Consider the following 27,024-nt stretch of genomic DNA (forward strand, 5'->3'; position numbering starts at 1 on the left):
TGCCCAGTTCAGAGAACACAGGTCTCTTGCAGTTCCACAGGCACACATACATGTTGCTTTAACGAGCACTGTGTGTTACAGTTTTCAAACAAAAGACACTTACAGTAACCTGGTACATAGATGCTTTATTTCTGACATTAACGCAGTCTGTATTGTGAGATTCTCTTACATAAAAGAAAAGTTTGTAGTACAACAAAAACTAAGATAAACAAGGCATTTGTTGCACATTATGTCAAACCTTAGAACAAAAATATGGTGTAATATGTATTTAGGTTTCATGCAAGTTTGGCTGCTGCATGTACAATTTACCTATAAACTGAAAGAAATGCAAATGCACACAACATTCAAAAAGTAATAAGATGCCTGACACATGAAAGATTAAAACCTTCCTGCTAAAGCAACAAAGTAGGAGTTAACTAAACGATCCAACCAATAACAACACAAATTATACTACTTACCATAAATCTATGCTTAAACTTGGTATAGGTAGTTTTGATGATACCATTTCTACTTCAATATACCAGCCAGATTCTAGATAGTCATTCTGTCTTAATGTCTGATTTCATTTTTTGTGAATTAAATGCTGTCTCCAGAGTTACATGTTGCTGTTAAATCTGTTCTGGTAATGCACACCTAAATCTAGTATTGCCAAGAATGCCAATTGGCTCCTCTAAATTTTGCTAGGTGAGGAGTAATCCTGGCATGATGGGCCTTTTCTGATCCCTTGCTTATAATAAGATTCCCGCCCCCCCTTAAAATTTTGATGTGAATTAAAAATTGCTAAAAATGTTTGTGCCTACTACTATCAGAGCCAATATCAAAAAGCTCATAAAAACAAGGATTGTATAAGCTCTGAGATGCTTAAAAAAAGTTTAAGAACCCATTACCTTCCTTGTGCCACTCATCACATGTTAAAATTCTCCATTAATTAATTCTTCTCTACCATCTTTGATATTAAAGTGTTAGGAACACTTTCCACACCCTGCATAGTACTGGTTGATCTCATAAAGTTAACTAGAGAACCTGACATCATGTAATTTTACATACAGTGCATATGATGCTCGCTCTTTCCATCTCTCATAGCAGCAAGCCGATTCTGCCACGATCTGTAGCAGCACACCCGGGAGTGGAGAGGAAGAGTGTTTGAATTATAAATAACTAAAACTACAGTGTACAATTCTATTTACCTGTCAGTATCTGTTGAGAGCACTCCATTATAACTTGCTCGAAATTAACTACATAAAAACCTCTACAACAAAAGCAAACCAAAACATTCCTTCAAAACCAAAAATAAAGACATAAAATAAGTGCAAATACCTAAAATAGGCAACTAAAGCAAGTGTTGTGACCTGTATACCTTTAAATAAGGACAAAGATTTTTCATAAATAAAAGAATGTTCTCTTTGCTCTTCAAACATTTAGTCAGTATATAATGGTCAAAGTTAAGTGCAGATACAATTGTTTTGAGATCCAAGGTGCCAAGTTTCTTTAAAAAAAAAAAAAAAAGAATAAAATATATATATTGAAAATGCATTAGTTTTTAGTTCCTATGCAGGACAAAGTACTCCTCGGTCTCATATAAGACCCCACCATTTCTTTCTAAATATATTTAAACAAAGTACAGGAACAGTTGCTGTACAATACAGGAATACCTTGTAATTATGTTGTAGACCAACATGATTTTAGGGCTATAGTGCAATCTTTATGTAGATGTAACATACAGTATAGATTTTTACACTTCACCACTGTAATTCTTCTGCTATTTCATATATTTTAAACTTGTCCTTTTTTCATTTTAGCTGTTTTAACAGGAAACAACATTGGCCTCTAGACAACCTGCATACATATAAATATCTACATTTAAGCTTTGAAATGGAAATAAATTATAAAAACAGACTCCTTTCCAATTTACAAAATTTTCCTTGTTCCTACATACTGTACAATACATTCAACAATCATCTCATTTTGAGATTTATGAAGAAAATACTGATGCTTTACACTAAACTTAATTCACCCCCCTCTGCCTACTTCTAGTACCATTTGCAAATAAATATATTTAACACTGTAGTTAATTTCATTGTTTTGCAGCATACCAAAAAAATTAGTAGTGCAACTTTCTATCCTTCCTTTGTACTCCTTTCCATTGTGTTTCTTTATATACTAGAAATATGCTACATAAGCAAAAGCACATTCAGTCATGTATGTTGCTCGTTTGGAAACCAGTAACAACCTATGAACCTACTCTATATTGAAAATGCTCTAACAGATAAAAAAAGCGATGCAAGTCAAAAGAATAAATATGAAAAATAGACCTAAAAACTGTATGTTGTCAGTACTGTAATGTATTTTACCCTTCTTTATATTATAGGGGGTTACTTTTTTAATATTTAAAAAATTCACTGCAGAACTGTTTGCGGTATCCCTTCGTAAAGAATGTAAGAGCTTCATGTCTGTTCTTTGTCAGTCAAAAGAAGAAAGGAAGCTTTAAGGTAGCTTTAAGGTTTCCCTTGGCAGACTCTCTCAAAGTAAAGATTTAATTCCCAAGTATCGCACGGGAATGGCCTTCAGCATTGTTTCAGTTTCAATGGAAAGAGATGGTTGTCAGCTGCAGTGACCATCACAGTATCAGAGACCTTGAACTGCTGTTGGTAGCTGTGTATGTGCTCAGATACCTTCTTGCTTGCTCAGTCATGATAAGCTGGTCTTCCGTTTTTCCATAAACAACTGCCTCCCAGTCACGATTTGGCTGCATAAAATAAAATTCTGTTAAAAAGGTTCATTTAACAAATTAAATACTTCAGCAATTCTCATACAATGTTTCAGAGTAATAATAAGTTATTAAAGCCTAGCAATAGTATACTTTACTGAGAGGATCCAGTTCTACAGTACAATACCTAAAACCTGTGACAAAGCTTCCTCTCCACCCTTAATCCAGCTCCCAAGCAGTGCATCTGGGTTATGCTTCAAGTTCTAACACACAAAATGAAAAACACTCTTCAATAGTCTAACTAGTTCAAAATTAATACATAAAACGGAAGCTAATTAAGTTCTCTTCTCTTTGAATATCTTCCTCTTTAAATGTGCTAAGTTCAGCAGGCAGAAAAACACATTACTGACAGCTGTCTGGAGACACCAAGGAAGATAAAATAATTTGGCAGCTGAAAAAGAAGATTGTGAAGAACTTTACTGAACCAAGTGGCAGCCATGGAAGAACGGTCAGATTTTTGGGGAATATATAGGAAATGGCAAAGGAATTAGGAATAAAAATGATGAATGGAATAATTAAGCTACTAGTCCTGCTTTTTCCATGAAGCAAAGACTACACCTTCACATGATGTACTGAACCTCGAGCTGATTCGTTTCAGCTCCAAATTGGACCTGGCACAGGCTGGTTGTAGCATGATGAACAATGCAAGATCCTCTCCCTCCCACATCGAGCTAGAAACTGATCCAAAGGATCAGTTCTGCATATAGATTCACAAAGAAAATTATCTATATGAGTTTCTCTGTAAATTTAGCAGAACTTGATTCATGAAAGGGACTTAGGGTTAGAGAGGCCACAAAACTGAGAGGGAATTTCTCTGGGGAAAGAGAAAAAAGAAAAAAGATGGTTCAATGAAAATATTTGTGAGTATACTATAACTCAGCTCCCCTTTTAAGTATTCCAAACACCATACTTCTGGGCCAGATAGATGTATTTACCTTAGCTGCAATTCACAGCGAAAGAAATTTTTCTTTTTTTTTTTTTTTAATTTTAATATCACAATTAAATGAACTTTGTTCTTCCTTCTCATAAGAAAAGATCAGAAAGTAATAGTGTTGTCTCTGTACTTGAAAACACCATTGTTAAAGCAATTAAGTAGAATATGGAAGATCAGGCTCCAGGTATCCTGCCTTTTTTTTTAATTTATTTTTTCATTAATACAGAGCTGTAGATATTCTAAGAAGACAAAAAAAACTTTATACATTAACTCCCTATGGGACAAACTGGAATTGGTACAAAGTAGGTCAAAGAATCTCTTCTTAAAGCTGGTGGTCAGGGACCTACACAGAGGAAAAACTAGGTTCCATGGTTTTACCAGTATGGAAAATATATGGATGTACAAGAACAGGGCCGTAACAAGAACAGTTACCAAACAGAACCCATGGATGAACTCTGCTTTAATGAAGCCCACTAGGCTTATTATGAAGAGTAAGCACCAGAGAAATTTGAGAAACTAAAGTCCTAAAGAAGTTTAGTTTGCACCAGGCCAAGTTTTCTAACTCCTAGTCTTGGGCACCCAGACCTGTTTTGCAGGTCTTCCCTACCCTGTTTTTGTTCCCCCACATCTAAATCTTAGTGAAACATCAGTTTGTTTCACTGAAACAAAGTGTGAAACATCAGGGTTGTATTTAAGGAACTTAGCTATGAAAAACACTTCGCAGACAAATGACCAACTTACAAGAAATAAGGATCATGGAAACACTGACTGAAACTGGATCACTGATTTCAACAATTCTAGACATTAGCGCAAGACAGAAACAAAACAACACAAAATTTCTTTATTAACCCACTAACAGAACTAACAGAATTCTTTGCATCCAGACCTGAAGAGCTTTCTCCATTTTGACATTTTTTGTAGCACATGCATTCAGTTTCTTCTTAATTACTGCATTTGCTTTGTTTGCTGTATTTGTATCCTGTTTTTCTGATGTCAGGTTACATCTGTTGTCCTGTATTTCCAACAATGGTGTCATTAATAAAGATGTGGTATATGCATTTTTTGACTATTGACAAAAAAGAGGGTAGGGAACAGGAATAATAATTAGTAATTAATACAAAAAGACTTCAACAGCTGTGTTCAGAGAAGCCAAAATGTAAACAAAGCAAATACTATCAGAAAGACCCTAGGAAAGAATCTGAAAAGAAAATGTAATGAGCCATATATGAAGAACTAGCCTGGTCCATACTGGAATCCACAGTCAATACTAAGCATAGTACAACAAGCAGCTGCTAGCATGGTTTAGGCATCACTGTGTAGACAGTTTCTTTACTCTAAAGCCACACTACTCTGATAACATTTTGTTAAGAACAAGATTTGATAAAGTGGTAACTACAGAACAGTTTTAAAGAAAAAAGCTTGTAATTCACTTCTAGGACAACCCTCATGAAAGTAAGGAAAAGGAGACTAGAGTCAAAAAAGTAAGATCACATCAGTTTCAGTGGGAGGAACTGCTTTAAGAACTGAAATAAGCACTGGATGGATCACTCCAGAAGAATTTTATATATTGGTAATGTCTATGGAAATAAAAAGAAATTAATCCAGCTTCAGTATACGAAAGTGCAAGACATATATATGTCAACTTTAAAGACCAAAAATTAGATGACAGTAACAGTGGCATAAGTAGTTGCATTCTTACAAAAACACCCCATTAAACCACCTTTAAATATTTATTCTACCTCAGACCTTATTCCTAAATTATCATCATATGGACACACAATTTCTACCTCAGGATTGGTATATTCTTCATTTTTAAATAAGATACTACACTATCTCTCTTGCTAGGAGTCAATGTTCCTGTTGCACCAGCATTTCTCATGAAAATGACGGAAAATCAACTTTTCCCCAGTCCCCTGCCTTTAACAGACCACAACGTCATGGTGCATCTTAAGCTAGACATCAGCGATACACAATATACCGTGCCTTAGCAAGATATTACTAAGAGAACACCAGGCATTTTCGTTATGACTGGAATGGCTGCAGCACCGCTGCTCCTCACAAGAGATGTTCTTGGGGAAGCTGGCAATTCCCACTAGGTGGCAGAGCACCCAATACCCAACAGGCAGATCCCAAGGCTTGGCACAGTCTAAGAGGCACTTCAGAAGGGAATTTGGAGAACCAGCTAGAAAGGAGCATGACTTAAGCGCCTTACACAGTCTTTAAAAAAAGACCTTGGCTCCTACATTCTGAATATAGCCTTAAACCTAATCAAGAAGCACAGACATTTACTCTTTAAGAATTGAACACATACACGCATTAAGAACTCATTAGAACAAAGTTTTCCTACAAGACTAAAGAATAAGCTATGCAATTATTCAACTGGAAAAACACCGAGCTGCTTTTTAAAGGACAGAGGGACCAAAAGAGCCCCATATCCGATTTCTCAATGTCTTGGTTATTGAGGCAGAAGTATTAAAATTCCTTTAGGCAGAGGGAGCACACAAACTTCATCTTTTACATGCTTGATATTCCTTAAAGTATTCCCCTACTATGCGAAGCAGGAGAAACTTGCTGCCTAACATGCAATTACGTATTTTCAGAACACATCTGCAAGACTGTCAAGCATGCATAGCACAAGAGCAAATGTCATCTTCCTGGTATATTACAGAGAGCTTCAGCATGCTGTGTATGTTAAAGTTTACAGGTAACCAGCATGGAAACAGCTTTGCTACAAACCTGTAAAGCATTCACATTATTTTACCTACTCTGAAGGACTGAAAGGAAAAATTCATGCATGAATTCAAGCCCAATGCTCACCTATTTCTTAAGTACATAAAATAGCATTTCAAACTGAAGGTATTTTTTTTTCACTGTCTAGATGCATTAATCTAGCAGCTTCAATCCAAAAGTTTATTATAGTTGACAGAAGACACACAGTTCCATATTAATATTGCTGCCAGTGATGCTCTTCAGTTAGCTTCATTTCATTCTTACCTGTACATCTAAACTATTATCTTCTGTTAAGCGCTGGGCCCCAACCTCTTCTTTTTCCTGTGAATCTAGGACCAGTGATTTTCTGACTTTTTTAGAAAAGTTGTGCTGAAAGAAACATTTTGCAGAGAAAAATTGTAAAATATAATGTAAAAGCAGTTATTCCCTATTTGAAATTACTACTGTCATATTACCTCCTGCTTGCAGTTTTTATACAAAGTGTCATCTTCCTCCTTGGGAAATATATCTGTTCCAGTTTCCTCTTTCAAAACTTCCCTAATGTCTTCCTCCGAGAAGGCAAGTGGTTGTGACTAAATGTTAATTAAAATTGAAGAAGAAAACACATGAAGTCTATTAGTTGCCAGTTCCTACCATATTCTACTTTCAGCTAATGTAGGCCAGAAGAGGGATCTTGCAAAACATAGCAAGAAAGGACCTAAGCTACTGTAGTTAAAAAACCACAGGGCTACATTTCAAAGCTATGAAGATTTTTTTAAGTTCATTTTACTCCACATTATTTCTAGCCAGATAAAACATATACATGCACACAGTGCTTCAAAAATGCAAGGTAGCATTGAAGACAAACTACTTGTTTGCACTTATTAGTAATGGTTATCCACTGATGGAATAATTTATATACACTAAATACCTACAAAAACACATATGTGTATATATACATGCATAAAAACATACTAAAAAACTGTGCTAGAAATGTATAACTGTTGTTATGAAAAGAATTTACATCAATTTTAACACAAATCTTTGAATAAGACATTGATAGCCCTAAGTACAGTACAGAATTTCACAGAAGCCATACAGATGGCTCCTTTGTGTACCAACAGGAGAAGAATTCCCTTAAGCCCTCAAAATTTGATTTTGAACAGGAGGTTAATAGTGGACAGAAACAGGAATGCCAAACCACTCCATTTGCATAGTGAGGGACTGTGAATCTATAGGGTAACACAGATGGTGCCAAGCCCCGTGGCAAAGTCTGAGCTACCTTCTGTGTTTGCAGAAAAGAAGTAGTCAATATATATTGGCTGGAATTTTTTCAGAACTTGAAAAGCATATGTCTACTGAATTCCAAAAGTTATTATGCATTAACATACCTTAGCTAGGCTAGGAAGAGAACAAAAATTGAATTCATTTGGAACAAACTAACAAAAAAGGTAACATTATCCATAGTCAACACAACCAAAAAAAAAAAAAAAAAAAAAAGTCTGTGACAGCCAGAAGAATCAGAGGATCATGAACTGCTATACTAAAATTTTGGGGTTTCAGATGAAGACTGCTAACATCACTCAAGATTATCACACTGTGGTAAACACCTAATTTCAGTCCTAGTGCTGTAGAAGAACCAAAACCAAAGAACAACTCAGCTCTCACATAGTCCAGAGGATTCAAAGATAATGCAGGTTTTCAAGTGAAATGTGAAAGTTGTTTAAAATAATGAGGTCAGTCAAACTCATGTACAGCAGCTTGCTCTTACTAAGTTACCCAGCTGGAGAACCCACACCCATTCATTGTCCGACTTACAATTTTTCTTTTGAAAAAACAGAAACCCTAAAGTATTAAAATCACAGGCAATTATGTAACCACCTCGTAAGAGATACAGTGTTAGCAAGGCTAGGTAAATTTAAAACAACTCACAAACATGAAACTGATGCATTTAAGATTACTGTGGATCAAATGATTATATGCACCAAATTACTGTTCAAGAAGATAATGCCTCCATACTACACAAGGCTAACAACCAAATCCAAAGCGTTTTTGATTCACGTTCTAGTTGTTCTCTAGGATAAGAAAATGCTTTCTAGGATCACAAGGAGGCTTACAGTACCTCAAAACCAAGAGGACATTTAGACTTCAACAAAGAAGAAAAGAAACAGTATCATCACATACCATAAGTCTGAGGGGACCATACTTTTTTTCCTGAGCAGCCAAAGCATTTTTAAAGGGAGTTGGTGTCCTTGGTGTTGAACCCAAAAGAGATCTTCTCATTGTGGGAGTTCTAAAACTATTCAAGCATATAAAAGCATTCATATACACATTTTAATATTTTATCATCAGCAATGTAATTAAATTAATCTAAGAAACATTTTAAAGTACTTTAATTTACACAACAGGTATCAGCACCATGAACCTGAAAAGTACTGAGATAACTATAGCATTACCCCACATGTATTAAACTTTAATTTAGTAACACCACCAGATGTTTAATGTAATAAACCTACCCCACATTTTCCTTTTGATCTTGTGGTGTCATTTCCTTGTGTAGAGGAGTCGTAATAAGAACTTTCTGCCCACAGATTGGAGTCGATGTAAATGCAGGATTTTCAAAGTTAAATTGTTCATTTCCAGAGCAAGTGTTGAAAAACTAAGCACAAGGGGGGGGGGGGGGGAAAGCAACCTTACAGAACAAAATTTCACCACTGTGCTGAACAGCAAAGACCCCCGAATTATATACACATATCTGAAAGACTTTTACTGACAAACCCCAGTACTCTATTCTTGACTTACACTTATTGCTGAAACCTTGATTTTCTTCTTAAAATCCCTACTACTTACTTAAGTCACAGAGACAAAAGGTCTCTATCAACAATTATTCGCATGAGAAAGTGTGAGCTGAGACACAGGTTGTCACTGCTGCTGCCACCCTCCCCATCAGTCTTCAAAACAGAGGCTGTTTAATGATTTATTTTTAAGATACTTATTACTCTTATGCAGATGCTGTAAGAAGTTATTTTGACATATTTATTTAGGCTACAACGTACTTCTAGGGAAGAAACTACTTATAATTTATAACCCACCCACTACAGTCTTCACATTTAGCCATATTTAAAATGCACTCACCTGTGATGGAGAAAATGGTAGTGTTTTCACTGGCGTCCGCTTGAGTGCAACATTGACGGCATCGTTACACAGGCCATCGTTCAGATCAGTCACCGGGGACTGCCCAACACGCAATCTCTTCTTCTTTCTCAGGATAGCAGGTGGATTGCTGAACTTACCTAAGTTTGAGGCTGTTGAAAAAACTGTTTCCTCATCCCCACTGATGCTGCTGTGGTTTTTGCCATCAAGCATAATACCGACATTATACTGGCACTCAGCAGCCCCTTCACTGTGTTGAAGCCGCATTAGTTTTACTGGAGCCGGCTTGACAGGGGATACAACAGCTTCTGAAAGCTCAAAACAGGTATCACTCCACGCTACCGGATCCTATGAGGCAAGATGCAAAACACAGGCAGGCTTATCCAAGATTACTTCACAATGTCCAAGATAATCTATCAGCCCTCTAGCTCCACAAGCCATATATTCTTCCCAAATTATTCTCCCCGTGTCTTTCATACAATCATAAAATACTGAATATTTTAAAACAAAATTGTTTTTAAAAAGGCAATAAATCACTTGATAAGGTGGAAATTATAGACAAATACAAAATAAGGCAATTTTAACAGTACTTTACACATATTGTGTAAATTGTCATTCCTAATTAAACACTTCTTTTTAAGAAGGAATACAAACTTACAATTTCCATAAGGTCTAGTGTCTCTGCAAATTCTGGAATGGTTTGTAGAGGTGTTAACATTCTGTTTGCTTCTACACCCAAATACTTAGGTGGTGAATTCTGCTGAACAGGTGTGATGCGGGTCTCGTCCATGCTGTAGAAATCACTTGTTTGTTCCTCAAGGCTACTTAGTGTATTAGGCATACAATCCTCCATGATAAAATTTCCAGACCAACAAGACAAGCTTCCAGCTTGCTAAAAAGTTATGAAGAAACATGTTAATTTTATTCAACTTAGAGGTTGAAAAGAGTCAATTACGTCACTGCAGGGTGGAAAAAAAAAGTAGTGTGTGGAAAGACTAAGCATAACTATTAATTTTGGCATTTTTAAATACCAATTATCTGTTTCAATTAATGCAGTTAGTCTTCTCTTTACATTAACATACTCAACATTCTCAAATTGCGTAAGATTTTTATCTTACCTCACATTCATATCTTATACACACTCATAACTTAGGTAATTATGGGCTGTATTGGAAGCCATCTCTGATGCAAGTTTCCTGCGTACCTGAACACCAATATATTATGAAGTCATCTTCAATACAGAACATAGGTAAATTTTAAGATTAGAAAATGTTTCTAGAGCGTGAAATACTAGTTGTTTGATCTGGGTTTTTTTAATGCAGATTTTGCATTAATAGTTTAGTAAACTTCTAAAAGGCTATTCCATTTCAGTAGCCTGCTTAGTACCCAAGAAACAAATTTTAATTTTCACTGGAAATCTAGAAGCAAACCAGATTCTACTAGATAAGTAGAACACTGCACTGTTTCAAAAAAATGCCAGGAATAACTGCACCACATAAAATCTCAAGTTCACCTGTATTCTAAACTAGGGATCAATATGGTTGGGTTAGTTAGGTGTCTGATGTGCAAAGCTCTCTGAGGAAGTCAGTGACTGTCATCTGCAAGTTACCCTAATTCTACAGAATTAGGGAAATTCCACTGAATTTAAACACAATTTGTGTGCAGTGCATATTTATTTACTGTTCATCATGTCCAAATGTGGATATTAAGTATTGCAAGCACTCACACTGAAGTTTGAGGAAAATATAATCTACAGGACATTTCAAAATCAAATGGGGCAAAACCTATGTATTTTTCACCTTTCTCTACTGAGCAGATGATCAATATTACTGATCTATAAAACTGAATGGCAGTGATATAAAATGTGTTACATCTTCAAGAGGATTAAAATACTGGGTGTTAGGAACTGCCAAATTGCTGGTCTTATTTCTGCTGCCTTCACAGTTTAGAAAACTGCACTAAAAATAAGTTCTCTCAGCTCTAATACATAGATTTTTGTTTTACAATGCAACAGCCATAGGTTTGATTTTAGACGGTCGGGTGAAAAAAATACCACACTAAACCAAACAACCGTTACTGAATTTCTGAGGATTAACCTCAGTAATGCATATTCAAATATTTAGAGAAATTTACATTTCTTACAGAAGACATTTGTTTTCTTCTGATTTCATTCTCTGCTGACATAAGTAGCAATTCAAGTTCCTTTATTTTCTTTTCTTTATCAGGATCATCATCAATAAATGGCTGCTGAAAAATTTAAGAAAGAAGCCATTACTATTTTTCACTTCCACCACCCCTTCACGGTAAAGACTCTATATTTTAACACAGCTGTACTTTTAACAGGAATCCACACATAGAGGGAACAGAACTGTTCAGGTTGTATCATATTTTGTAGTACAGAAGTCACTCACAAGCAAAACAACTCCAATAACCAGGAGATGGATCTGATGTAAAAGTGGTGTGTAAGGTGGTATTTTAACTGGATTCTAATATGGCCTGTAAGTTATCAGCATGCTAAAACACTTTCTAAACTAAAGTCACTACATTCTGTCTTTAACAGAACCAAGCCTCGGCACACTGGTTTACATGCTTGTGTTTTCACATGCCTTCTAAAATTTTGTGTTATTTATCCTCACTAAGTGTGCAAGAAAGTGTTTCAACTCAGCATTTGCTGACACAGTATCTATACAAGCAATCCCACCACTACTATCAGAAAAGAAAATTAAAGAAGTGGTTTTGATTGGTTTGTTTGCTCTTAACCTCCTTAACACTTTCCATTATTGCTATAAATATAGGGAAGGATATACACTATCCTCAATTTAGAGAGTACTTCAAGGAGCAGAAAGTATCTTATACTTTTCTGTGTAGGGCAATCCAAAGTGTCAAAAGTCATATGAGGCTTTGTTGTGACTTGTATTCTTATACCAAATCAGGAAAGAAAATGCAACATGAAACAGATGACCTGCATGGGGAAACTTCAGGTTAGGTAGAGCTCTACAGAACTCCCCTATCTAACAGAAACACAACGTGTATTATTCCCTGTGTCAAAATACATTTTTTTACTAATTCCAAATTCACAAAAATTCTTCCAAGGAGTCATATTAGAAACCAAGATCTACATTCATTCTGCATCACATAATGAATTTCAGATATCTCCCAAGTGAACCCAAAGAAGCAAAAGGAAATAATATGTCCAACTTCTATTTGCTTTAAATTTTCTTAATTCTTCAGCATTTAGAATGCTGCAAAAGAGCATCTTCAATTGATTGAAAGATGTTTATCAGTGAGAAAGAAATAAAACCTAATGAGAACAAAAAAGCACAGTCAGAAGTACAAGTCACAGTAGGCTGAGTTTTTCAGACAGAGTTATATTTATTCTATATACGTAAATAGTAAAGTCTTGTCTTTAAATCTCTCATAAGCTAGGTAATACTAATATAGGTCACGATTTAGCCTCCAGATTTAACAAGTAAACTATGTTTTAAGCCATGTTTCTGTCAGAAATAAGCACAAACATCATGTTTCTGGGATTTATAAAGAGAGCTTCATTTTTCCTACCTAAAACTACCAACTACACTAGCAAGCTTACTTACAGAGGAAGCTATATAAATTTAGGTGAGTGAAAGACTAACAGACATTTTGAAGATACACATCTATTTATTTTACTGTATAATATGCAGTAAATTCTCCTTAATTTACAAAGGATGTTAACAATTTACCTGAACTATGTTGGAAGAAGATGGAGCATGTTCTAGACAGCTGCCTTCTGGTGAGGCATACTGATATGCTGGAATCTAAAAAGACATAAAACATTTTACAAACCCTCAACAAAAGGAGGCTATAAAATTATTACTAGTTTATTATACATATACTATTCATGATTTACAAATCCTAAGTTGCCATAAAATCACAAAAATACTCAACAGATCTTCAATCTTTCAGGTTTGTTTCTCATTTCAAACCAAATCAATTATTTGAAACTGGGAAATACTAATTATTCTAAATTTTGAACTTACATGTGTCTGAACAGGCACATAAAATTGATTCTGAGTGTGCAAGTGTTCCATAGTCAGGCAAGGTTGGGGCTGAAGTTCAGCAGAACTAGCGCTTTCAGACTTTATAACACTTTGCAAATATCCTTCCTGTTCCACCTTTCTTCGCATTGTTGAATTCCAGTGATTTTTAATTGAATTATCAGTCCTAAAATGAAAGTATAAAACAGTGACTGGCTTCCATATCTCAAATTTTAATATAAGACACAATTTACAGGGTTTGTAGAGTAGGTTAATCTGAAGCCACATATCCAGAAAGCTCCAGCAGCTTAAACTGAAAGTTCTATTATCAGTGGGGTTTTGGCTTAATGACTAGAAAGCTACCCTTTTTAAAACTTCCTTCTACTAAACTTCAAGTGTGCCGGAAATTAAAATTAAATTCAGTTCAACTCTATTACAGAGGGCTTTTAAGTGATCGGGAGGAATTTGAAGATACCTCCAAAGTGTTAGAGGTCTTTCTATGGGTTCTGACTGTAATCATGAGGGGGAACCTTTTTTCTTAGATATGTGGAATAACATAGTGGACACAAGGTTATTTACCCCTTTGCTATAAATTTGCAGTACATGTAGCTAAGACAATCACCCTACTGTCCCACAGCATAATAAAGGCACTCTGGCTGGTGTTTGCCACTGGAAGATATCTCTTCTAAAATTGACAGCCTGCAACCCCCGCTCTGTGTTTTATGTGCAGCTTTGTGGGAGAACATCCTACTATCTCTTCATGCCCTTGATCATGGATAGGATAAAACAGGCATGGCATTTTGACAAGCACGCTGAAATCACTTTTAACACTAAACAAACATTAAGGCAAAAGTAGACTATAACTGCATTACTGTCTAAAATACTAGCATTATTATTCCCAGCCTTAGGTAGAGGTACGTAGGAACAAAAATTGGTTAAAGCCCCATTTTTCATTTAAGATCAACTCCAAGAAGTATTCCCCTTTTTCATCCCACCAGTGTTGGACTCTACAAATCTTCTAGGTCTGTGATCTTTAGCACTCTTTAGCTAAGTCTCAGATTTGTTGACAACAAACAAGCTAAATAGGAATTCTTCTGTCAAACTCATCTTCCCTCTCTGAAATTCTATTTAGATGCAACCATCTCATTCCTCCGAAGGATTTACTATGAGCCATGGATTGTGCACTTAATCAAAATGCAAATTTTTTACGTGCACATCTCTCATTATGCCAAGATAACAAATGTTGACATTCCTTAGGCACAGCTAGACAGTCACCTCTTGAACACACAAACTGAATTCAGAAACCTTAACACTGAATTTCAATTAACAGTACAAGGTAAAAGAATTATTTCATTAAACTCTTCACACACTAAAATTTTGTTTTCCACAACCATAGAAATTGGAAGTCAAACTTGAAAGAAATAGAAGGCGAACAATGCATACGATTCACTCAACTTCGAGACTTCATGATAACCAACTAACTTTGCAATGCATGACTCCTAAGCCTGGACTTTTGAAGGTTACTAAGACTTTCTTTTACAAGTGTCCAGTCCAACGAGTGCTACACAAAAAAAAAAAATCACATCTTAAACCAGGAAAGTCACCCTCAAATACACATTAATGAAAACCCTTTGATATCAAGTTTGATATCAAATCATTCTTCTACTACTACTTGCAGTTAATTCAGTTCAACTCTATTACAGAGGGTTTTTAAGTGATCAGGAGGAATTTGAAGATATCTCTAAAGTGTTAGAGGTCTTTCTATGGGTTTTATGCCTTTTTAAGAATATATACCAAATTCAAAAGATTTTTAGCATCTATCAAGATAAATAAGTTAATAATATCATAATATAATAATACGTGATGTAAGTTTCAACAGATACTCCCTGACTAACAAGTTAAGATTTGAAAGGGTACTGAGATGACCACTCTTCAAATTCCAACATTTAACACAAATAGAGTTGAAAAGCACCTTCCAGGAAGAAGTTTTGCTATTTCAGCCCATCGGTTTCCCAAACGCTTGTGAGCTTCATAGATTATTCTGTCCTCTTCTTCTGTCCATGAAGACTTTTTTACCTCAGGATTGAGATGGTTATGCCATCTTTCTCTGCATTGCTTGCCTATTCTTCCTTTCAGGTGTTTTGCAATTAGAGACCAGCGCTTTGGACCATACTTCTGAACTAATTCAATAACCTGGAATACAGATGAAAGCACATTTAAATTTCAAAACCTATTTTACCTAATCAAAGGCTGAGAACACTGATAAACTCACATTTTAGAATAGCATTATAATAGTCAACTGATATTAGGCCTAAGGAGGCAGACAGTGACTTGGGGGTTTAAAAATGATTTTTCAAGAAATCAAAACATTACTAACTCCAAATTTTCTGTGTTTAGAATATAAGTGTATATTGATGAAAACATACATTTGGAAGTTTCCTTTCTGTCACGCACTGCAGAAGCTGACATTATGAAAGGCCAAAAAAGAAACCGGTAAAGATATTTCATTTGACTATTTTTATCAACATACATACGAAGAAAAACCCACACCTCTACACCTAGAAATGGAATGGAAGTTGGGAGTTTTTACAAATTAGAAGCTTTTCCTTAAAAAACTAATGAGAACTGTGAAAAAAATAGATTAGGAAGACCATATTCATAAATTGACAAATAGTAATTTAAAACATCTTAGAACAGTTTTAAACAGTAGGAACAAGAAACATATTTGAAATACCACAGGAAAGCTGTATTTGCACCTCCCTATCAGGCAGTCCAGGTTTTGCAGGCAAAAGGCTGCAATACAGATTAACAACAGTGGGGTAAAAAAGGAGCCTAAAACATTGTGATAGCTTCTTTACAGAAATAAATGGTTTCCCAGAACATTCCAAGTTGGAAAGAACCCAGAAGGACCATTGAGTCCAATGGCCCATAGAGCGATCAAACTCACAACCTTGGCATTATTAGGACCATGCTCTAACCAAATGAGCTGATCTCAGGGTTGTAACAGTAGATTATGAAATAATTTCCCTTATTCCCAATCCCTTCAAGTCTGGTGGGTTTGAGGAACAAAAGATGTAAACGAGACCTTTGATCTTTAGTGCTACAAAGAGATCCCCCCTACTTGGTAAGCTAGAATAATTCAGCCAGCACTCTCACTAATGGGAAATGAAATTCTTGAGCAGTCCTGACATTCCATCTACTTAAGAGAGAACTTTTTTCTTCTCATACATCATAATGCAACATAAGTATCCATGTCACAAGACGTATGAGACATCAGCTAAATGGGAATGAAACCCAAGAAAAAGTACACATTCTTAGCAGCCATATGCCAATTTTATTAAAGAGCAGCGTATCAATTAGTTTTTGTTACCCTCTGATCTTCTTCTTTAGTCCAGGGACCTTTAATCAATTCTGGGTTTAGTACCTTCTGCCATCGATGCTGGCACTGAAAATCTGAACGATTCTGAAAGAGTTTTAGAAGACCAGTGTAGCTGTTAAACTCTTGAATACATAAAGCTGTAAATATATTCTAGCATGAATTATTAGCTTATTTCAAATTAAAGGACTTATTTAGAACTTTGTTCTAAGTATAATAGTTAAATTCTCCCTTATTATTTCTTATTCCATTTGCTTATAAAAACTCTTCTCCAGAAAAAAACAACCTTGCATGAAGCTCTAATCTAATTACTTCAATGTACTAACTTGATAACCAAATTCAGAACTTACTCTCTTTAAAGAAAAATGTGCATTTATTTTTGCCCTTATTACTCCACACTTTCTCTAAACTTTGTGGTTGATCTATTTTTGACATTATCTGTAACTTAAATAAGTGGAGAAACTTTTTAAGGAAATACTTTTTCTTTCAAATAAAACAATACACTTTTTGCTAAATCCCAAATTAATGTATTCTCAGCTCTTTACTTGAGTGTTAAGGAAAACAGATTCATATCAAATTTAGTTAACACATACTAATTAAACACCATTGCTTTTGCTGGTCAGGACAGATGGTGCTTTTCTGTAGCTTCACTAAGGATCTTTTGAAATATTGTTCCCAGTTACGAAAGAGAAGTAACTTTCACTTAGCCTCCTAGAAACTATCTATATGAAAGGGTTGGTCCGATGCTTAGAAATATGCAGCTGAGAGCCTGACGCAGGACAGCATACTTTTTTACTGGGACATGATTATTTACTTGCTTCAGTACAAGCTGTTGGATAGCAAATACCAATTGCAAGGTTTTGCTGGTCTTGTCTGCCAAGTAAAGGTGTTACCATGCTAAGATCAAGTTAACAAAGCAGCAGTCTATAGAACCAGAAAAAACACCCAGAACACTAACACCTGAAATTACACTGTTCACAGTATCTTCAAGCTAATTACAAGTAGTAACTCTATGATTAAAAGCACACTACAGTTTTTTTTACAAAACATCACCATTTCCTGGTGAAGACAAGCTGTAAAAGACTCAATATAGAATAGCTGTTACTATTTTGACAAAAGAAAAACATTTTAAATTGTGGCCTTTTAGTGCTTTTATCTTCCAGACATTTCTGAAATCATAATATGATTTGGAGAGAAAAGCAAAACAAATGATGGGATGATCCAGTATAATCGTTTCAGTCTGCCTTAGCCACAAAAAAAAACCTGAAAGTGATTACAAGCTACATTCCCACTCTTGAGAGCCACCTTGAAGCCATCTTCACTTCACAGAATGGAGGGAAGGTTTACCTGTGCCCAGTCCAGCAAGGAAATGAGGGTTTGAAAACACAGCAGTTTGAGATACCCTTGGTTTTCCTAGCAAAAGATCATCAGTAACAAGGTAAGAGCGAATTATGCCAGCCTCTATTATCTGGCTGTTGCAATAAGTTGCCTAAAGAGGCTGTGCAGTCTCCATCCATGGAGATATCCAAACCCAAACAGACACTGTCCTGGGCAGCTTGCTCCAGCTGACCTTGTTTGAGTAGGGACCATGAACCAGATGACCTAGAGAAGTTCCTTCCAACATCAATGATTCTGCAGTAGGCAACCTGATCATGCAAGTTTCCTATGATAACTGTGGAATGTTTTTTCAACTTCACTTGAGCCCAACTGAACAACATTTTTTTTGTCTCCAGAACAAATTATTTTGTTTTCAGCTGAAGAAGTTTTTATTAAACTGTTAGATCTGTTAAATGCAAATTCATACTACACCTGCATATCAGTATCACCAAATGTATTTTTAAACAGCTTAATATAAAAGCTTTTTGATTCTCCTCTGCCATTCACTTATTTCACTGATTTTTATTAGGGAATAACATACATGTAAGGAATATGGATTTGCTTATACATGACTTAAATTTAGAAGCTTTGAGTTTATTCCCTGATATCTATATTTTGCCACTTGGAAAAAAAATCAGAAGCATCACAGTTGCACAAAAATATGATGAGAACAATGCAAAGTTAGAGTTGTTCAGCATTCAGAATTCAAGTCTTTTTTTACCTTACAATGGAATTTCATACAACCACATCATCCCAGACAATATTGTAAGAACCTCAAAGGTAGGAGGAGGTGTAATTTTTTGATTTCTAATATTTGACACCACTTCTAGGAAGTGATTTCAGCCTTAGATTCTACTATATTTTTACAGCAGGCATTTTATAACATTTGTTCAGAAGAGAAATAAACACCATCAATTCTAGTTGTAGGTACTTTCTACCATTACCTCACGGAAGCAGTGATCACTGAAAAAAAAAATCAAATCCAAACAAACAAAAAAACTCCAAAAAACACATACAAGTAAATAAACACATGCACCCTCTTGCCTATGGTGTTCAAGAAATTCATCCTTCTCCTTTCAAGCAATCATTCAAATGCAACCCACTCTTCTAACTGCTTCAGAAGAGCAACCTGCGAATTCTGGATATAGCCACCACAAGTAATGGAACCAGTAAGATACAGGAATATATTCCATAATGAAAACAAATAGCAAGTGTGAACAGAAAGCATTTCTGATCATTTCAGACTGTCACTGAAGACAGTGCCAATAAGGTTCTTCAGGGTCTGAGCTAGATCTCAAGTCTATTTTAGAAGCATTCTCTAAAATAGTTTTTACTGTTACGTGCTTCTGATCTATTTCACCTCATTTCCCAGCTAGACATATGACCAAAGTAAATAAATATTAAGAGAACTTAACTGAAACAGAGATTCAACTTACTTGTAGATGACTAGCAATGAAAGCCCAATCATCTGTACCATTTTGTTCCACCAGCTTCTTTAGCCTTTCATCCTGTTAAGACATAATCTCAGCCAATAAATTTTACATGCTACCCCAATACAATAATAACATATTTCATGAGCTAAGAAGATTAGGTAGGGATCAGACTAAAGCAAAAAAAAAAAAAAAAAAGTATTACCTCTTCACGGGTCCATTTCACCTTGCTACATATCTTCTTCAAACCTTTTTGCTGTGGTACTTCATAGTCATGATCCATATATTGAAAATCATCGTCTTCCTCACTGCAAAGTACAACAGAAGAGTGAAGAAGATCAAAAGAGAGTTTAAAATACCTCTGAATAACCTATTTTTTCTAATTACTTGTACCTTTTTACCAATCTGTACATATTGTTCTAAAATTATATATGGGATTTGCATGATATCAAGGTCTGCCTCCAGCAGTTCATCATGTCAAAGTACAGAATTCATTTTAATTTCAAGGCCACACATTGGACAGATAACTCATTCCAAGTTGAGACTTAAATTTGAAGTAAAAACTACTTTTTAGGATTCGTGAATTTGTAACACATTTTTTCATCTTTCTTTTACATGAATGAGCTAACAGAGTGGTTTGTTAGGCTGCAAAACACATTCATGATCCACCTCCATGACTGAAACAAACACAACAAGAATGTCAAATAAGTAAACGTCAATTTGAGATTTTAAGTGGGCTCCTGACTTGACTAAAAGCGTTGCCTCAGTGTTACAGGAATTAGATACAAATCTCTGAAGACAGATGCGTTCCAGAAGAAATAACTTCGACATCAGCGCTGAGCCTCAAAGCGCGGACCCAGAGCGGCAGGCAGCCAGGCACCCCTGAGACTCCGCGTAGATGACGCTCCATCTACTGGAGAAATGCGGAACTCCACAGCCTGGATAAACAAAGCCTTCCAAACAGGCGGCACAGGGAAGTGTTTCATGGAATCATCGCTAAAACTTGTGTGTCAGTGACTCATGTTAGCATAAATTCAAACACATGTGGAAACCTAGGTCTAACAACAAGGCCTGCAGTGCCCCCGCATTAATTATACCAAAGGCCCAAAGAAGGGACTCCCATCCAAATACACTGCTTAAATTAAAATCAGTTTCACAGTGCAATTTTTTCTCCATTTTATTATTGGTACAAAGCACAATAAAAATATAATAAATTCAGGTTCAAAACAAAACGTATTAGTTGTGCTCATCCTTGACAGTTACTTCAATTTTTCAACCACAAGTATAAAAAAACTCCTTCCCCAGTAATGAAATTAACCTGTGCTGGTGTCCTAAGAACAGATTAGATTGGAGATCTCTCCATTATTTTCCAAAACACGCAATGATCAGCACAGCATGCTGATTAACCACTTACACATTATTTGTTATTTCCCATTAAGTCTGCTCCTGTTAGCCACAGAGAACATACTTTACTCAAAAGCATTACCACAGGATAGCAAGTGCCCAACTCTTGCAGACTTGCTTCTATGTCCTACACCATATGTTCATTTGCCCTACTTAGCTTCATGATGCAGCAGTTAAACATAAACATATGAAAACTCTGCTGAATTGCTGAAAGACAAGGCAGTAGACTTGTGGAAAGGCCAACAGCAAGTTCTTCACTGTACTTTCAAAAAAAATGAGCTGCAAACACAATGACTATAAGAGGTTTGCATTAAGTGGCTTAAGACTTACAAAAAGAGAACTTAAACTCAGAAGTAACTGTTTTCTTCCCCCTACCACCTCCTTTTTTTTCTTTTGTCCACAGGTATCTGACAAACTTCAGGGATATATTTTAGGATTGTAACACCAAAATATGTTTCTCATAATACCATTTCATACCAAGCAAGCCATACAGTTCACTTATAACTAAAATCTGGCCTTCTTGTTAAGCCCTTTGTCAACACAACCTCCTTACCCAGCGCACAGCAAACTAGCTCATGAGCAGTCTCCAGTTACGTGAACACTCACGGGGATTTAGAAGAGGAGAAGGGGCTCCATATACACGCCAGTGACACTGGTGAGAGCGCCGGTGCCAGACAACGTGGGGGCCCCACAGGCAGCTGCAGTTTAGAGCCCTGCACTGGGAACTCTCTGGCATCCCACAGCCAAACCGCTGCAGCCGACAGTGCCTCTGTGCACCAAGCAGGCACTAACCTCTCCTGCACCTCGATTCCACCTGAACAACCACCTAGTCCTGAGTCTTGTTTAGAATAGTGCTACAACAGACTATAAATCAAATACAGATGAATGGCTGGGACTACTACTTTAAGCTTTCAATTAAAAAGACAAGATTTTTAAATGTGGGGTTGTTATAGCTCATTTGACAATTCTTTTGCAGTTATGAAACTGTGCTAAAATACAGCACCAAAGTGGAAGGCAGCCACCAAGTTTCATCAAATAAGACATCTGGGACAATAAAGTACGTATTTTGTGAGATCTGTTCTAGCTGTCCTTGCAATTCTGAGTTGAGAACCATTAAAGGAAAAAAATCAAGCTTCCAAATGCAACAACCAAGAGCAGTTTAACATAAAACGAATATAAGATTAAATTTAATACCATTTCGTGCAAAGTTATTACACTTTCTCCTTACTCCACATCTAGATTAAAAGTCTTGAAGTCACTTTTATGTAACCTCATAGCTTCAGTGATTTAGTTTTGGAGATACCATCATCAGACACTGACACAGCATGCGCCTTGGGCTGTCAGTCTCTAACCAAAGCTTCCTCTGCTATCCACAACCCGTTGCATTTTCAATCATGAAACCAAGGCTCTCCACAGCCATGTGAGATAATACAAGTTAAGCTTGACAAAAATGAAACTACTGCTTATAATACCACAGGTGAAAGTCCCTTAAACTACAAAATGCCGATTAGGAGTGCCAAGAAACACACTATCTCCGAGCTATTCTTTGAGACAGCCAAACACAGCTTCAGCAGTCAGCCTCTGCAAGCAAAGCCCTTTGCAGCTTACACAACTAGAACACCAAAGCATTTCTTTCTTGTTTTAGCTGCAGCTTTGCAGAAAAATATTCTCTTATAATTTTTTCCATATCAGAGGAAAACGCAGAAGCAGTTTTAATATGTGTAACTTTGAAACCACCCCCAATTCCGTTAAAAGTATGCATCCACAATAAACCCCAGATACCATAGATAACTCACCGGGTATCCTTTCCTTTCTCAGTACTAATCCTTCTCTTAAATTTCTTTATCGCTTTTCAGAAACCGATTTAAGACAAGACTAACCATTGCGACAAAACAGTTCTCCAAGACCCACCTTCTGAATACAAAGCAAAGACACACCCATTTTCGTATCAATAAAACAAAAAGATGTAGGAAAGCCATCTAGGGCAGCTGCTGGAGCTCTTGAGCAGAACATTATCTCTCAGGAATATTTCAGGCTAGATTATGACATCTTCAATCAAAGAATATGTCAGACGAGAGAAAGTAGGCGCACTGAAGACATTGGGAAAACTCAACAGGCCCAAACTTTACATCAAGGCTGTGCCAAAGCCACTTGGGAGGTGAAAAGGAGAAAGGGTTACTCCACCAGAAGGAAAATAACCAGCACGGAAAGCTACTGCGGAGACAACGTAGCTGTTACTGACAAGCTCAGTTGCCCAGGTAAGTTACAACAAAGACGACCTGAGCGAAAGCGCAGAAATGAGGGCGGCTGCCAGGGCAAAGGCGGGATCTGTACCCAAGAGGTGGTGCCCAGAAGTCCGAGAGAAGAGATACCTGCGAGAGTGCCGGAGGGGGAGGGAGGTGGGCAGTGACAGCCGACGCCGGGGCAGTGGTAGGAGGCCGAGAGCAGCGGTGAGGGGCGGGGCGGCACCTGGCCGGGATCCCGGGGCGCGGGGGGAGCACCTGGCCAGGATCCCGGGGCGCGGGGGGGGCACCGGGACTCGCGGCAGCGGCGTGGAAGGCAGCACTGCCCGGGAGGGGATGGGAGACAGAAAGCGCAGAGCGCCCCGGTCCCGCACTCACCTGCGCCGTCTCTCCGCCATCCTCGGCGCGCACCATAGGGGGGGCCGCCACGGCCGCGGGGCGCAGTACAGAGCCCCCGAGCCGCCCGGGCTCCCTTTCTCACAGCAGGGCAGGGGACGTAGCGGGGCACCGGCGGCTCAGAAAGGCTCGAGCCGGGCAGGGATCCTCCCAGGGCCCGCTGCTCCCTGCGGTGCCTGCAGCGCCCCGGCGGCCGCCCTCAGCCCCGGCCCGGCCCCGGCGCGTCAGGCATGGCTCGGCCTGGCCGCTGCCCGCGAGGACGGGGCGCGCAGCGGCCCCTTTCTCGCCCCTACTGTGCCTCGCTCTCCGATGCTGTCAGAGTTGCCGCGGGTTCCGGCGGCACCCGCCGCCCTCCTTCCCTCCGTCTGCGGGCCGCTTTGCTCCGCTGCCCTGCCCTGCCCTGTGCCCGCCCGGCCCCCACCGCGCACCGGCCGCCACCGCCGCTCGGGCTCAGCCGCCGGCGCTCGCGGCGCGCTCGGCCGGTGCCGCCCGAATCTCGCGCGCAGCCTCCCCCCCGCGAGCCGCCGTTTGAATCTGCGCAGGCGGACTGACGCCCCATTGGCCGCCTCCGACCGCACGCGGCTCCGCGCGCCGGGCGGGAGGGGGCGGGGCCTCGCGCCGGCGGGCGGGCGGGCGATGTGACGGGGCCGGGGCGGGGGGAGCGGGGTGGCCCCGCAACGCCCCGCCGCGAGCACCCGCGAGCCGCCCCCGCGCCGGCGGCAACGGCGGCGGCTCCCGACGGCAAAAGAATGAAAAGGTAACGGTGGGGCCGCCCCCGCGCGGCAAAACCGAGCGTCTCCTTCGAGCCGGAATCGAACCAGCGACCTAAGGATTCCCGCGGGCCGCGCCTCTACAGTCCTCCGCTCTACCAGCTGAGCTATCGAAGGGAGCTGGGAAGGGCGCTGGCTGCACGGTATAAAGCCTTTCTTGGCGGTGTCACCGGTGATGTACGCCGTAACTAGTGCTGGAATTCCCTTCCCGGGAACAGCTGGAGCATAGAGACGCGCTCGGGACGGAGACATGGATCTACGAGCGGCCCAAAAGTCCAGCGGCGTCTCCCGCACCCTCGGCCCTACTGCCGGTGGATCCGTCAGCGCAGGGGGCGAAGTGCTCTCGGCCCATCTCGCTCCCGCGCCGGGGGCGAGCTTTCCCGGCGTACGAGGGCAGCGCTTCCCGCTTCCCTTCCTTGCCGGAAAATCCTTGCCCTGTGGTTGCTCGCGTGCTTGAGGAGCGGGAAGCGCGGGTCTCATCCATCATCCACCCAGCGCTCTTACGGGGCGCCTGCTCCAGCCATGGGCACGGCCCGGGTCTGTTTGGAAGAGGTCACCCCCAAACAGAATCAGGTTGGAAAAGACTTCTCAGATCGTCAGCTGCATCATGGCACTGAGTGCCAAACCCAGTCTTTCCTTGAATACCTCCATGGGCGGTGACTACACCACCTCCCTGGGCAGCCCATTCCAGTGTTTAGTCACCCTTTCCGTGAAGAAATTCCTAATGTCTAACTTAAACTCCCCTGGCACAGTTTAAGACTATGCGCTCTCGTCCTGTCACTAGTTGCCTGGGAGAAGCTGAACTCCACCTGGCTACAACTTCCTTTCTGGTAGAAACATGGCATCGCATCCTCGTGTAGCTGTGCTGGTGGACACGTGGACTCCACAGAGCTCCTAGGAGAACACGGTGGGACCACCTGCTTTAAAGACAGGTGTTGGCAGCTGCATGGTCAAAAAAAACCAGAACGATAGGGACAGCATTTAAAGGTGCTCAGTCATGGTGGTCACTTGACACTGGGGTGCTCACATCCATCACAGGGCCAAAGCATCTCTTTTTATTAATTGCAATGTGATTTTTACTTTAGTGGTCAAAATAAATCACCAAAACGGCAGATGGCTTCTTATCCATCATCTTCTTTCCAAATACATTTTTTTTCAGTGATGTACTTAAGGAAATTTGCTAACCACCACCATCACAGAGGCAATGACTTCCTGAAGCTATACCATCATGAAGTACAAGCTACATTCCAGCAGAACCTCTGTGTGTTGTAAGTATTTCCCTATATGAGTCTTTACCTGGAACTATAGAATGATTTGGGTTGAAAGGGACCTTAAAGATCATCTAGTTTCAGCCCCCATGCCATGGGCAGGGATATCTTCGCTAGACCAGGCTGCTCAAAGCCCCATCCAACCTGGCCTGGAACACTTTCAGGGATGGGGCATCCACAACTTCTCTGGGCAACCTGTTCCAGTACCTTATCATCCTTAGTGAAGGGTGATAACTTTTTCCTAATATCTAATCTAAACCTACTGTCTTTTAGTTTGAATCCATTCCCCTTTGTCCTGTCACTACATGAGGTGCTCCAGTTATGCTTCAAATTGTATTTAAAGAGAGATGCTCCACTCCCTTAATCATCTTTGCAGCCCTCTGCTAGACCTGCTGCAGGAAATCCACGTCTCTCTTGTCCTGAAGAACCCAGAACTGCACACAGCACTCCAGATGTGGCCTCACCAGGGGTCAGTAGAGGGGCAGGATCACCTCCCTCGACCTGCTGGCAATGCCCTTCCTAATGCAGCCCAGGGTACCACTGGCCTTCTTGGGCACCGGGGCACACTGCTGGCTCATGGGCAGTCTATTGTCCACCAGGATGGAATTCACAGAAGTTATCTGAATAAATGGAGCCGTGTGTGGAGTCTGTACATCCCCACAGCACTATGGATGTTCCCGGTACATCCCCACGGCACTATGGATGTTCCCGGTACATCCCCACGGCACTGCCGACGTTCCCGGTACGTCCCCACTGCATTATGGATGTTCCCGGTACATCCCCACGGCACTGCCGATGTTCCCGGTACGTCCCCACGGCATTATGGATGTTCCCGGTACATCCCCACGGCACTGTCGATGTTCCCGGTACATCCCCACGGCATTATGGATGTTCCCGGTACATCCCCACGGCACTGTCGATGTTCCCGGTACATCCCCACTGCACTGTCGATGTTCCCGGTACATCCCCACGGCACTGTCGATGTTCCCGGTACATCCCCACTGCACTGTCGATGTTCCCGGTACATCCCCACGGCACTGTCGATGTTCCTAGGGCCTGCGGGCGGGAACGCCGGGCTCGCAGCGCCCCCTGCGCGGGCACGCAGGAACTGCAGGCGGCGGCACAGCCCCCAAGGCACGGGAGGGCAAAAACGCGGCAAAACCCACCAAAATCCCAATTTCAAC

At 39.6% G+C, this 27,024-nt stretch overlaps 1 protein-coding gene and 1 non-coding gene across 7 annotated transcripts; both read right to left on the reverse strand.

Annotated features, from left to right (window-relative positions):
• Positions 1 to 105: 105 nt before the first annotated feature.
• On the reverse strand, positions 106 to 24,187 carry MYBL1 (MYB proto-oncogene like 1). 6 transcript variants are annotated; one of them, XM_048287127.1, is made up of 16 exons: positions 23,785 to 24,187; positions 19,965 to 20,067; positions 19,766 to 19,837; positions 16,947 to 17,039; positions 15,549 to 15,769; positions 13,580 to 13,763; positions 13,283 to 13,357; positions 11,697 to 11,807; positions 10,222 to 10,455; positions 9,546 to 9,911; positions 8,927 to 9,069; positions 8,595 to 8,709; positions 6,887 to 7,003; positions 6,696 to 6,800; positions 4,588 to 4,767; positions 106 to 2,746 (listed from the first exon to the last, which is right to left on the reverse strand). In XM_048287127.1, exons 1-16 carry the CDS (start codon positions 23,802 to 23,804, stop codon positions 2,618 to 2,620), a joined length of 2,268 nt encoding a protein of 755 aa, XP_048143084.1. In that variant the 5' UTR covers positions 23,805 to 24,187; the 3' UTR covers positions 106 to 2,617. The 6 variants fall into 6 exon arrangements, with proteins under 6 accessions (XP_048143084.1, XP_048143085.1, XP_048143083.1 ...); XM_048287128.1 differs by having other exon boundaries at positions 11,706 to 11,810; XM_048287126.1 differs by having other exon boundaries at positions 11,697 to 11,810.
• A 412-nt stretch (positions 24,188 to 24,599) lies between these two features.
• TRNAY-GUA lies at positions 24,600 to 24,689 on the reverse strand. The gene is given in 2 exon segments: positions 24,600 to 24,635; positions 24,653 to 24,689. It is a non-coding gene; the product is annotated as a tRNA-Tyr (tRNA).
• Positions 24,690 to 27,024: the final 2,335 nt, after the last annotated feature.

Source organism: Corvus hawaiiensis, chromosome 26 (genome assembly GCF_020740725.1).
Source record: "Corvus hawaiiensis isolate bCorHaw1 chromosome 26, bCorHaw1.pri.cur, whole genome shotgun sequence".
NCBI lineage: Eukaryota > Metazoa > Chordata > Aves > Passeriformes > Corvidae > Corvus > Corvus hawaiiensis.

What these genes read in the sequence shown, in the direction of transcription:
- MYBL1 (XM_048287126.1), bottom strand. Translation starts at nt 23,804, where the DNA reads ATGGCGGAGAGACGGCGCAG. An exon ending in GCAAAACTTCTTCCTGGAAG is followed by an intron (nt 13,764 to 15,548) that starts GTGCTTTTCAAC and finishes CTTTCATTTTAG; the next exon opens with GACTGATAATTCAATTAAAA. An exon ending in ATAAAAACTGCAAGCAGGAG is followed by an intron (nt 6,801 to 6,886) that starts GTAATATGACAG and finishes TGTTTCTTTCAG; the next exon opens with CACAACTTTTCTAAAAAAGT.